Below are 12,816 nucleotides of genomic sequence, written 5' to 3'. Positions count from 1 at the left end.
TCAGAAAAGCCTCTGGAGGTTTTCCTGAAGCCAGGGGAGGGCGAAAACGGCCTCCCCCCCCCGGAGGCCCTCTGGAAGCCAGAAATGGATCATTTACGAACTTTCGGTTGGCCCGTTGGGCCCATTTTTTGCCCTCACCAGCCTCCGGAAGCTTTCCTAATGCCTGGGTTGGGTGAAAAATGGCTCCAACAGCCTAACTGGAAGTTCAAAAATGATACGTTTCCAGTTTCTGGTGGGTGGGAGAGACTGTTTTGGCCCTCCCCTGGCTTTAGGAAAGCCTCCGAAGCCTAGGGAGCAGTCGTGCATGCATGCATGGGGGGGTCGCGTGCATGCACAGGTGGGCAGGGAGTATTCATTGGGCACACGCGCGCAATTTTGGCATGCCATAAGAAAAAGGTTCACCATCACTGACGTATGTTGCCAGATTTATCACTGGTTATGAGGATCTCAGTGACCGAAACAGATTTCAATCTCATTAATCAAGTCTCTCTCCTAGAGAAGCAACCTAGGCCAGTAACAATTATTTGTATGGCTTGCATTGGAATTCATTTGCAATGTGGGCACGTTTCAACTATATACCCTTTACCAAAACGGACAATGAGTAACTATTAGTAGGTAGAATTTCTCCACTGCATTTCAAATGTATCCCACCAAAACAAACTCTTCATACCACTGCAAGGTTTCAACACAATTCTGTGCAGGCGCATCATCCAGATTGGCCAGGCCGGGCCCAGGTCATCAGAAATTCTTTCCTGTTCTAGACAATTCTAGACACGCTGAGAATAGCTGGAGGGAAAATGATTTCATCCCCAGAAAAGGCCATTTTATAAAAACGAAATCAGATACCTAAAAATGGCTGTTTACTTTCTTTATCTAGGGGCTTTTTTTCTTGAGCAGTTATTATGGTTCATTTAAAGGTTTACTTTCTTGAATAACCCATTGTTAAAACAAAGCTTTCCTTAATGCTGTATGCAAAATATTTGCAATATACTTTATAATTAATGATTTATCTACCAAATAGATTATCACCATGGAAAAATCCCCAAGGCACTTCTTTATTTACTATCTTTAAATATATACATACATACATACATACATACATACATACATACATACATACATACATATATATATATATGCATACTGCTTTGAACTTTTTGCACATTGCTGCCTCAATTTTGAAGACAATTCTCATTCGTAATTATTCTTTTAGACATCTATGTGAAAGAAAAACACATAGAGAACACAAAGACATTTATCTATAACATAGATAAATATTATATACGTATACTATTAATTTATAAGCAATATTAATTTATAGGGTTTGCAAAACTTTATTATATCCATATCCAATATTTCATTCTTATAAAGAAACCAAAACATACAATTGCAATTACAATTTGCAATTAGATACAACTGTTTTTTCTATTTTAGAGAAGTCAAAACTATCATTTATAATTTCATGTGTTAAAAATATTTTGTTTCTCTAAATATAAAAAAAAAATAGTTAAAAGCTAGCTAGATACTGTAAAACTGAAGTTGGTGAGGCAAAAGTTACAATACCTAGTCCAAGCAGGGCGATTATGTACACATGGCCAGATGTCTACAGTATTCAAGGATGGAAAAGAACAGCCATCCCATCTGCTGCCATGAAAAGGAACATGTTACGCCGATGATTTGCATTCTGCATTGGTTCCCTATCAGCTTCCAAGGGCAATCTAAAATGCTGGTTTTGACTTACAAAAAGCCCTTTGTGGCTTGATGCTCAAATACCTGCAGAATTATCCTCTTCGGCACATTTGATCTGCTAACTGGCTCTTCTTAATAGAAAGTGCCTTGAATTCTCCATTACTACAAAGGGGGGCTGAGAGCTGCAGGGACTGTTTTTTCAGGAGAGATGCCTGTGCTATGGAACCACCTTGTTCTGGAAATTAGATTGTTCTCTACGTTATTGGCCTTCTGCAATTTTAAAAAATGAATTATTTTGGAAAGTGAATGAATTGTTTATTGTTGCCTAAATTTATTCTTCACATAAAAATATTGAATGTTTTATTGTATTATTATATTTTTATTTGACTATTAAAATATGAACATAGAGCTTGATTCATAGGTAGATTTCTGCAGAATAACTTCCTCCTGCAATAAAACAACTAGTCTATTTGAGTTAAGACCTTACTGAGTTACAAAATCTGTGGTAACTTCCAATGAGCTGAAATTATTGTTATGTCCCAAAGAGAAATTTGACAAAAATGTTACTTTTTTCATTGTTGCTATTCTACATTCAAAACCGTGCTTGATTTTTTTCTCTCCACTATTTCAATAAATGTAAACGGCATATTCAAAAGTAAAGATAGTATTTTTCATTGCTTATCAGTACTCCATTCACACATAAAAGCAATAATTACATTCTCACATTTAAAACATTATTACAAAAGATTCTGTGTTCAATTTTATTCGTTACCTGTCTCAAGTCCCCATCTTCTAGCAACATTTCACTAGTAATTCAGCAGTTTATGACTGTATGCCTCAGGAACATTTCATTGCATTATCAGAATACGAAAATAGAAATAAGCAGATAATTTAAAGAGGATTCAGCTTCTGTCTACTATTCTAAAAAGCAGGATTGTAGACTACAATAAATCTATGTTTCATAAGTTCACATAACTTCTGGCTAGCAATAATGCAAACTGAATTGGACAAATTCTAATGACACAAGAGTTTGGCAGCTTTTAGACAGTTCAAATACAGGATTAATCTTCAACCAAGCAATTAGAATACTTTATGTTTTTTATCTCAATTGCTCAACCAGGAAGATTACATCCTATATAAACGTTAAAAACCTTTGGTTTCCTTTATTGCTTAAGATTGCCACCTGCAGTTTTGCTATCCTACCATACATATAATATTTCAGCCTGAAAATCAGAAATACCAACTATAAGATTCAAAAAGTGGAAAAAAATTCCACTTTCCCCCCAGTTTTCTTGATTCTAAATTCGCTACGGCTCAAAAATATTATGAAAAAGCTCTGCACAAATCACTATTCTCTTCACAAATGTGCAATAGGCACTTAGAACCAAACTAAAAGATTTTTCAGATTAACACTAACAATACATGCACATTAAACACAGCCATTTGCGTCATGGTTAATCTACAGCAATGCAACACTGAAATGGTGGGGAGGGAATTAAGACTTTATGTCCATGGTATTTTCCCAGACGAAAATATTACCCTTCCTCTTCCTAAATATCATGTCCTACAGAAGATTGCTACTGGCTCCACCAGTAATAGGTGGCTTCCTTTCTGAGCAACAATTCAGAAGCTATTCTTTTGGGAAATCATAGAGATAAAATATAAAAAATGGAAATTGGAATCACCTAGTCAAGCCCACTGTAGGAATCCTCTACTAAAGCATCCCCAACAGATGGCCATCCAGATTTTGCTTGGATGCCTCAAGCAAAAGAGAATCAACATAGCCTGTTCTGCTGTTGAACTCTACATATTTTGAAATATTTTGATATAAAATCTGCTTCATTGCAATCCACTGTTCCCTGTTCTGCTTTCTGGAATAGCTCTGAACAATTCTATTCTGCCTAAAAAAAATTTAAAAAGAAAAGATAGTTTATTGCATGCTCAAATGCCTGGATTTCAATACTCCTGGCCCCTGGGGTCTGGCTAGTTCTTTTAGCTAAATCCCTGCATTCCATTCAAATGTTTTGTCCCAACAAGTTATGAAAAGCTCAAATGAAGACATCAAAATGCATTCTGGATGGGGCAAAACGGACTGTGACTCAACCCTAGCAAGATGAAGTGTCTGTGGGTATTTGGACCTCCCTGGAGATCAAGATTTTCCGTCTCTGGTTCTGGATGGGGTGGCACTACCCCAAACAGACTCGGTGTGCAATCTGGAGGTCCTCCTACACTTGTGGCTTCGAAGAGCTGGCGGCAGCTGTGGCCAGGAGGGCCATTGCACACCTTCAGGCGGTACATCTGTTGTGCCCTGCTCACAGTAACTCAAGCCTTGTAACCTGCAAATTAGACTACTGCAATATGCTCTACATAGGACTGCCCTTGAAGACCATTTGGAAATTTCAACAGGTGCGGAATGCTGCCATGTGTCTAGTAACTGATGACAGATATATGGCAAATGTAACACCATTCCTGTGTGAGTTACACTGATTACCAGTGTGTTTGCAGGTACAATTCAAGGTGTTATCACCCATCTCCTCCCACCTATGACTGCAGGACTGTAACTTTGTTGCTTGCATCCTTACTATTTATATTGATATTGTTTCCTGATTGCTTATTTGTATCCTATGACTATCATTAAATATTGTACCTGATGATTCTTGACGAATGTATCTTGTCTTTTTATGTACACTGAGAGCATCTGCACCAAAGACAAATTCCTTGTGCATCCAATCACACTTGGCCAATAAAGAATTCAATTCTATTCTATTCTGAAATAGAATAGAATAGGCATGCTGCAGATCCCATCAGTCAAAGAATGTCATTTGGTGGGAACTAGAAGGTGAGCTTTTTCTGCAGCGGCCCCCTGCTCAATGGAACATCCTTCCTTCACAGATTAGAATGGCCTCTACAAAGCTCATTAGGCTCCAAGTCTCAGGTGTCACATGTGCCAAGGGCTCCACTTCCTGGCTATAATATTAATGGGCCAAATATCTTGCTCTCGTGTGTACTTTGAATTAAATGTTTTAATGTTTTCTACTGTTTTACTATAATTATTGTTTTAAATGTTTTTTTTTAAATTTAATAGTAATATATGTTTTGACTTGTAAGCCACCCAGAATCATTTACTAAGGGGAATGGTTATAGAAATCAATCAATCAAACAAACAAAATCTCCATAAAGGAGAATATTTGCAACTCATTAAAACGACGGGTCCTTGGTGCTCTCTGACCTTGGTTGTTTTCTTGAGACATTCCATTATCCAAACTATGTAACATTATCAGTGCTAGTGCTGATGATGTTACCTAGTTTGGGTAATGTAATGAAATATCTGCAAGGAAATAACAAAGCTCGGAGAGCACAAAGGACTCCTCATTACATCTCTTCATATGTAGCATCAATCACCTATCACTTTTTAACAAGACAGAAGAAAGGCCTGGGGAAAAGAGTGAAGTATTTAATTAGGGTATGCTGTACCCATATAATGTGTATTTCATGGAGTAAAAAAAATGCACCTGAAGGAATTATATTTAAAATTCCAATCCAATTTCAGATTTCTGTGAATGGGTGAGTGAGTGAGTAAGTAGGTAATAAGTATGTTAGTTAGTTAGTTAGTTAGTTAGTTAGTTAGTTAGTTAGTTAGTTAGTTGAAGTGCAGGAAAAGTTAAAGTAATTGTCAAAAAGTTCCTGAAGTTCTACTTTTTGATTGTGGGGACAGTGCTCAGAACATAATAGCTATATTTCTGTTAAAATGCCTACTACTATTTCTTTTATAATTAAAAAGAAATTATACAACCACCTCAACAATCTAACTCAAGAGTGGCTATTTGGAGAATGCATTACACTAGAATTAAGTATACATTAATGTTATCAACAGACAGTTCAAACCACAATGTTTCTTTCTAGCTAGTCATTTAAATCAAGAACTGTACTGAACCTATTTTAATGCTCAATAATTCATCATTTCCAACATTTATAATATGTATGACTGGAACATTTAATTTTAAATCCAAGCATGTTCGTTTCACCAAGTTACAAAATTAAAACTAGCCTGGGAACTTTAAGTCCTCAATTCAAATATTACTTTGGATCAGTTTCTATATTTTAGTGCTATTAGAATTACCATAGGAGAATGTCAAGTGACTGTATGTAAGGAAAATTTGCCAAAATAGTATAGTTTGGATGATTCATGGCTTAGTCAGTTTTGTTGGACAGCTCTTCCTTAGGAAAGAGCTCAAATATAATAATTAGATTAACAGAATGGAAATTACATTAACAATATTACTTGGCATAATCTCGTTTAAGAAGGAAAAACATAATCCACACACTTTCAGAGCTAGACTCTATTTGCAATTCCAGAATCAGATAAAACACCAGGAAATAGCTATTCAATGTGTATTATTTACAAAATGAAAAAGAAATTGAAGATATACTAATTGAAATAAATCAATTAGAATAGAGCTGAAAGTGATCTTGGAGGTCTTCTAGTCCAACCTCCTTCTGAAACAGGAGACCTTATACCATTTCAGACAAGTGACTGTCCAGTCTCTTAAAAACCTCCAGTGATGAAGCACGCACAACTTCTGAAGGAAAGCTGTTCCACTGGTTAATTGTTCTCACTGTTAGGAAGTTTCTCCTTAATTCCAAGTTGCTTTGCTCTCTTCTTGATTAGTTTCCATCCATTGTTTGTCTTGGTTTTGGTGCTTTGGAAAATAAGTTGTACCCCTCTTCTTTGTGGCAGCCACTCAAATACTGGAATACGGCTAGTATACTGCTAACATGTTATCCCTTCTTTTCTCTAGACTGGCCATAGCCAATTCCTGCAACCATTCTTCATGTGTTGTTGTCTCCAGGCCCTTAATCATCTTACTTGCTCTTCTTTGCACGTTTTCCAAAGTGTCAACATCTTTTTCGTAATGTGGTAACCAAAGCTGGATGCAACGTTCCAGATGTGGTCTTACTTAGGATTTATAAATTGATACTAACATTTCTCTACTGCCTATCACTTCCTTGCCATTTTTATCCATGATTTTTTCTTAGGCTCTTTGTGAATTTGTTAAAATCAGCTCTTTTACAGTTTAAAACACAGGTTGGATTATATTCTATTGCTTGTGTTAGCATTATACTGAGTTTCAATATGCCATGGTTACTCTTGCCCAAGGTTCCAGCAACTTCAACTCCTATCATTTCTTCTCTATTAGTAAGAATTAGGTCCAATATAGCTTTTCCTCTAGTTCCCTCATCTACCTTTGAATGACAAAATTGACAGCTAAGTCAAATCTCCTACTTCCTGTGGAGTTTGTCTCTCATTTGTATCAGAGTAGTTAAAGTCTCCCATTACTACATACATTTGTTAATTGATTAGCAAAGAGTTCATCTATTTCTTCTGCTTGGTTGGGTGGCCTAGCAATGTCTTTTTTCCCCTCTTTTATATTGACTCATATGGATTCTAGGAGATTTTCATCCTTGGTTTTGTGTACTTCTGTAGAGATGTGGTGATCTTTTATATATAATGCAACTCCACCTCCTCTTTTGTTAGGTGTGTTTCTTCTGAATAGTTTGTTTCCTTCCATAAATACATTCCAGTCATAAGTTTCATCCCACCAAGTTTCAGTAATAGCAACTATATCATACCTGCTTTCATGTAGTAATACTTCATGTTCACCTTGTTTGTTCCCTAATCTTATGAGAAACATGTTTCAGGTTAAATCGTGCAAGCATCCTTACCCTGTTTCCCCCAAAATAAGACCTCCGCAGATAATAAGCCCAATCGGGCTTTTGAGTGCATGCACTAAAATAAGCCCTTCCCTGAAAATAAGCCCTCCCCAAAAATATTGCAACACAGCAGTAGCCATGAGGTGACCATGCTCACCACCTCCTGCACCTCAAAAATAATAAGACCTCCCCGAAAATAAGACCAAGCGCTTATTTCGGGGGTCAAAAGAAAATAAGACCCTGTCTTATTTTCGGGGAAACACGGTAGAATAAGAAAAGGGGGATTATATTTACCAACCTCTTCCTTCTACTATAGCTCTCACTGCTTTAGTAAATTGTTCTCTCTTCCCCAAAATATTGACAAATAATACAAATGTAAATTTTTTCTTGTATTTACTTCAGTAATCCTTTCAGTTGACTTTCATTTTCTTGTACAAAAGACGTTTTGAAAGTTATGAAACATTTATTCTTAAAAACTATATGGACATCTTAATCAAATAACTCTGGGCAGCTAACGAAGCATAAAATAAAAAATACACAGAAATAGATTAAAAATATATTCCAAATAAAAATAATTAACTCTTTGATTGGCACAGAACAAATGCATAAACTGGGCTTTAATATTATCTTAGACCCTAAAGCCCATGGAAACAAAACAAAAACAGAAAAAGAATACTATATTCAGTATCAATACTGAATACACTTTCCACATTACATCTTGTAATTTGCAAACTGCAGCCCAATACCCTTCACAGAAGGATGTATGATTTGAGTACCATTTAAATAAATGAGTTCTTCAGCAAATGGTACACAAATTCATGTTCAAGGCAAGAAAACTGCCATAGCTCAAATAATAGCACTATCTTTTAAAAATTACACTAGCTCTCAAATTTCCCATAATCAAGGCACATCAATACATACTGTAATTGGAATGCAGAAAATGAATGCCATCTTCATCTAAAGTCTGTCCTAACGAAAACAAACTGATGCGCCTCATTTTCAATAGTTTCGGAGAATTTTCAGAGACGGTATTTCCAACATCTGACATGACAGAAGGCACAATTTTTTTAAAGAAGTCCATGTTTGAGTTTTACCATTCCTAGCACATTGATTAAAGTCTTCTGTTTAATGGCCACAAGTAGAAGTCCAGATAATTGTGCAAACTTCCTTGAAGAACTTTTACAAGCCGGTCTGTGCTACTTTACATAATGATGTCATACTAAACATGGGTGGTGCGCAGTTCAAACACCAGCAAGCTAACAACTAACTGAGAAAAGTTTTAAAGATGTACATTTTAACAAACTAAAGCAACCCAGTCATTAGAAATACTCTGAGACTGTGAACTGTGAACATAAACCAATAAAAATAACGGAATGATAATTTAAAGAACATAAAACATACAAATGCATACATATAAAGTATATTTCTATCTAATTAGCTGGAAGTTTTAGTTTTATCTTGTAAGGGAGGAGTATACTTCTGCACTCGAAAGATAAGAGTTATCACTGTGAAATGTTTGTGGCCCTTGTGAATATAGTTACCAATGTTTCCAATACCCTGTGCTAAGTATCCATTCAGTTTATAACACAAATAAAGTTGTAATTACTTTTTTAAAAAAGACCATTTTCCCTTAAAAGGGCTGTCAATAAATGGCAATTTAAGTCACAGCATTTTATACAAGGTATTTCCTGTAATACTGCATCCTTTATATTTTATTCATAGAGAAAATTAGAAAGCATGTCTGTAACTTTTCAAAAGAATGTGCAAAGCAATGTTTACTACTGTATATAACCTATTTTTCAAATTAATAAGACAGGTGTCTTTGAAGAATTTTAGCCTATATGTATTTAAGGAGTGGTTCAGACCAGTTTTAGGTAGGTAGGTAGGTAGAATTTTCAAGCTATTATATTTACCATAGTTCAGCCAAAAACCATTTATTTTCAGTTTATTTATAAAAATTTGAATGAGCTGAATTCTGACATACGTACCATCACAGGAGGGTCAAATCTTAGCTGAGAACACTAATAACCACTAGTCAGACATAGTTGTATGAATATGTCACTTATTTTCTTTCCAGATAAATCTTTAAGCTTACATTTAACTCTTTTCATGAGTAAAAGTAACATGGGACATAGCAAGATAGAAGTGGGTAGTTCATATTTTTGTTCTTCATGAGTCTTTAGGATGTGAGAAAAACAGTTTATTGTATGACTGCTTGTACTGAAAAAGCATATGACAAAAGTTAATTAGTTTTCATTGTGGAATGTTTTGTACAAATATGTTGAAGATATGTTGCTGAATGAAACAAAAATAGTACGTGATGAAAATAAACTTCATAGAAAATAAAAAGAAAGTTCAGGAAATGGTTCAACATTAAGCAGAGAACTGTGATGTTACCTTGTGATTAATGTATTTATGGATAAATTTATAGGGGCAGCTTGTGCTGAAATCAGAGATATGATGGTGAGGTCATGCGCTTTTGTGTGCAGTTAATTTGTGCTGCAAAGGATTCAAATGATTTGCAATGACTATGAAGTTGCACAATGGAACAAGGAGTTTGGCTTAAAATTAAAGTGTCAAGATTAAGGTAGTTGTTGTGTTTGTGAAGTCACAAAGTGAATTGTTCCAAGTTATTCCTAAATGGAAAAACCTAGACCAAGCACATGAATGGAAACATTTAAAGGTGTGCAAATGCTGGTAGAAATATGAAGGGATAATACATAACCTTCTTCAAGGAATCAATATTTGTGAAAACATATGAAAATGGGAGAGAACATGCTTCTGCTCATTTTGTGAAGAAAGTGATAGTTAGGTATGGCAAGAAAAAAAAGAAGCTGACTGCAATGGGAATGAATTGCTTAAGAAGTATAACAAGAAGAAATAGATCAAGAACAGGAAATGAATGTGGACTGGATGCTAGAGTGACCACCACAAATGTCACATACACAAAATGAATAACACAATCTTTGGGCAAACTAGATTTAACTACATGTCTCTCATATCTTTAATTTCTGTGACTTATTATTTCTTATATATTTGCTTTTATTTGTTTACAGGTCTTATAGGCCTTGTTTTCTGAATTTACTCCAGTGCAGTGTAGTGGTTATGAATGCACTGTATTTTTCGGAGTATAAGACGCACCCTTTTCCCTCAAAAAGAGGGTAAAAAATCTGGGTGTGTCTTATACACTGAGTACAGCATTTTTGGCCTGCCGAAACCCCGCCCCCTTTGCAAAAAATGGACATGTAGAGGGTTTGGGAGGCTTGCAAAATGCTTCTGGGGACTGGGGAGGGCAAAAACAAGCAAAAAATGGGCCATTTTTTCTCCCTCCCAGCCCCCAGGAGCACTCTACAAGCCTTTCAAAGCTCTGCATCCCCCCACCCCTTTTGTGCAAAAAACCCTACGCCTGCAGAGGGCTCGGGAGGCCTGCAGATTGCAAAAACTTTTTTTTTATTTGCCTCTTCAAAATCATGGTGCGTCTTATACTCCGAAAAATACGGTAAGTATGCCAACTTCAAAATTTAAGTAAAACATTTTCAGAACAAGAATTTGTTGAAAATAAACCTGATTATTATGCTTAAAGGTACATGTCTTTCTGCACTTTATCAGGACAGAAATTCACAACGATATTCAAAATCTCTAATGAAGTCAGGAATTGTACATATACTGGTATTTAGGAGGAGGAAAAAGACATCTGACTTTGGGTTTATATACTTGAATCTAGTTACTCCAACTAAAAGATGCAGGTGGAAAACTGTTTTAGGATTGAGTTTATTCACAGATCATCAACCGTTTGTCTATGAAAAATTCAGCAATACAAGTAAGCTATATGCTATATAATGGATTCAGTAAAATGTGACAAGAGATTGTTTCTTAGGTAAGGACTGAGGGAGAGGTGGGAACTAGCATAGCTAGAGCCAGAGAGAATGACTGTGGGAACACGGAGCATGTACATTTGAACCTCAAGGTTAGGGAGGGGAAAGCCAAAAAGCTTTTGATTTGAAAAGACAAGGAACAGACTCAAACATTAAAACCTGGAGATGACATATATAGACAGTTTCTGTGTTATGCAGTAGGAGGGTCATCTGTACAGTACCTGTACAGCTGTATGGCTTCTTATGTGCAATAAAGGAGCTTATCTAGCAATGTCAGGTATGCCAGCTCCTCGCTCAGGGCAGGTTTCTGGAAAAACAGAGATTTATAGTTGCTCCCAACCTGAGGTCTTGCCCGCTGGTACTTATAAAAAGCACAGTCCTGTTTAGGCAATAATAGGCAAAGATAAAGGTTTCCCTGCACATACGTGCTAGTCGTTTCCGGCTCTAGGGACGGTGCTTATCTCCATTTCTAAGCCAAAGAGGCAGTGCTGTCTGTGGCCATGTGGGTGGCATGACTAAATGCCGAAGGTGCATGGAACGCTGTTACCTTCCCACCAAAGGTGGTTCTTATTTTTCTACTTGCATTTTTACATGCTTTCAAACTGCTAGGTTGGAAGAAGCTGGGACAAATAACGGGAGCTCACTCTGTTATGTAGCGCTAGGGATTCGAACCTCTGAACCTCTGATCGACAAGCTCAGCGTCTTAGCCACTGAACCACCACATCCCTAGGCAACACTGAGGCTTCATAGTATACCGGAACTATGGCTTTCTCAAAACAAGTAGACAGAATGGAAGTCCTACTATAAATGCTAGCAACAATTTCCTGGTTCTTGCCAACCACAGTTCTGACAATAGCTGAATATATGCATCTATACATTCAGCAGCACCGTTCACATCCTATCAATATATAATGATAAGATGAAGTCCCAAAACTTAGCATGTAATATTTTTATTGAATAAGATTACTCATTTACTGTAATCTCCTCTGGAAATCTTTCTCTATGGCAGTGATGGCGAACCTATGGCACGCGTGCCACAAGTGGCACGCAGAGCCATTTGTCAGGGCACGCAAGGTGCTGCCCTGTCAGCTGGCCAGCGCACATGCACGTGCTGGCCAGCTGAGTTCACCTTTTTAAAAGCTATTTTTCGCCTTCCCCAGGCTCCAGAGGCTTTATAGGAGCCTGGGGAGGGTGAAAAGAGCCTCCCCCCCCCCGAGGCTTCAGGGACCGTCCGGAGGCTTCCCTGAAGTCTTCGGAACACTTAAAACCACCCTCCGAGCAAACCGGAAGTGACTTCCAGGTGCTCGGAGGGTCGTTTTAAACATTCCGAAGGCTTCAGGGAGCGTCCGGAGGCTTCGCTGATGCCTTTGGAACGCTTAAAACCACCCTCCGAGCAAACCGGAGTGACTTCCGGGTTGCTCGGAGGGTCGTTTTAAACGTTCCGAAGGCTTCAGAGACCATCCGGAGGATTCCTTGACGCCTTCGGAGCGCTTAAAACGACCCTCCGAGCAACCCGGAAGTCACTCCGGTTTGCTCGGAG

General features: G+C 37.2%; 1 protein-coding gene across 4 annotated transcripts in view; it reads right to left on the bottom strand.

Moving 5' to 3' along the window:
• Positions 1 to 12,816, bottom strand: part of FRYL (FRY like transcription coactivator) — a 205,934-nt gene that overhangs the window by 164,160 nt on the left and 28,958 nt on the right. For 3 of the 4 annotated variants that reach the window (XM_081959283.1, XM_081959285.1, XM_081959284.1), the window contains exon 1: positions 8,323 to 8,531. The exons of the other annotated variant lie outside the window; for it this stretch is intronic. In XM_081959283.1, coding sequence (XP_081815409.1) covers positions 8,323 to 8,482 — 160 coding nt within the window. In that variant the 5' untranslated portion in view covers positions 8,483 to 8,531. Of the gene's footprint in view, positions 1 to 8,322; positions 8,532 to 12,816 lie in introns of those variants that run through there. 4 annotated transcript variants of the gene reach the window in all.

This window comes from Natrix helvetica (genome assembly GCF_964273705.1).
Source record: "Natrix helvetica genome assembly, chromosome: 7".
Taxonomy (NCBI): domain Eukaryota; kingdom Metazoa; phylum Chordata; class Lepidosauria; order Squamata; family Natricidae; genus Natrix; species Natrix helvetica.
Note: the sequence above shows the minus strand (reverse complement) of the source record. Positions and strands in the feature narration are given on the sequence as shown.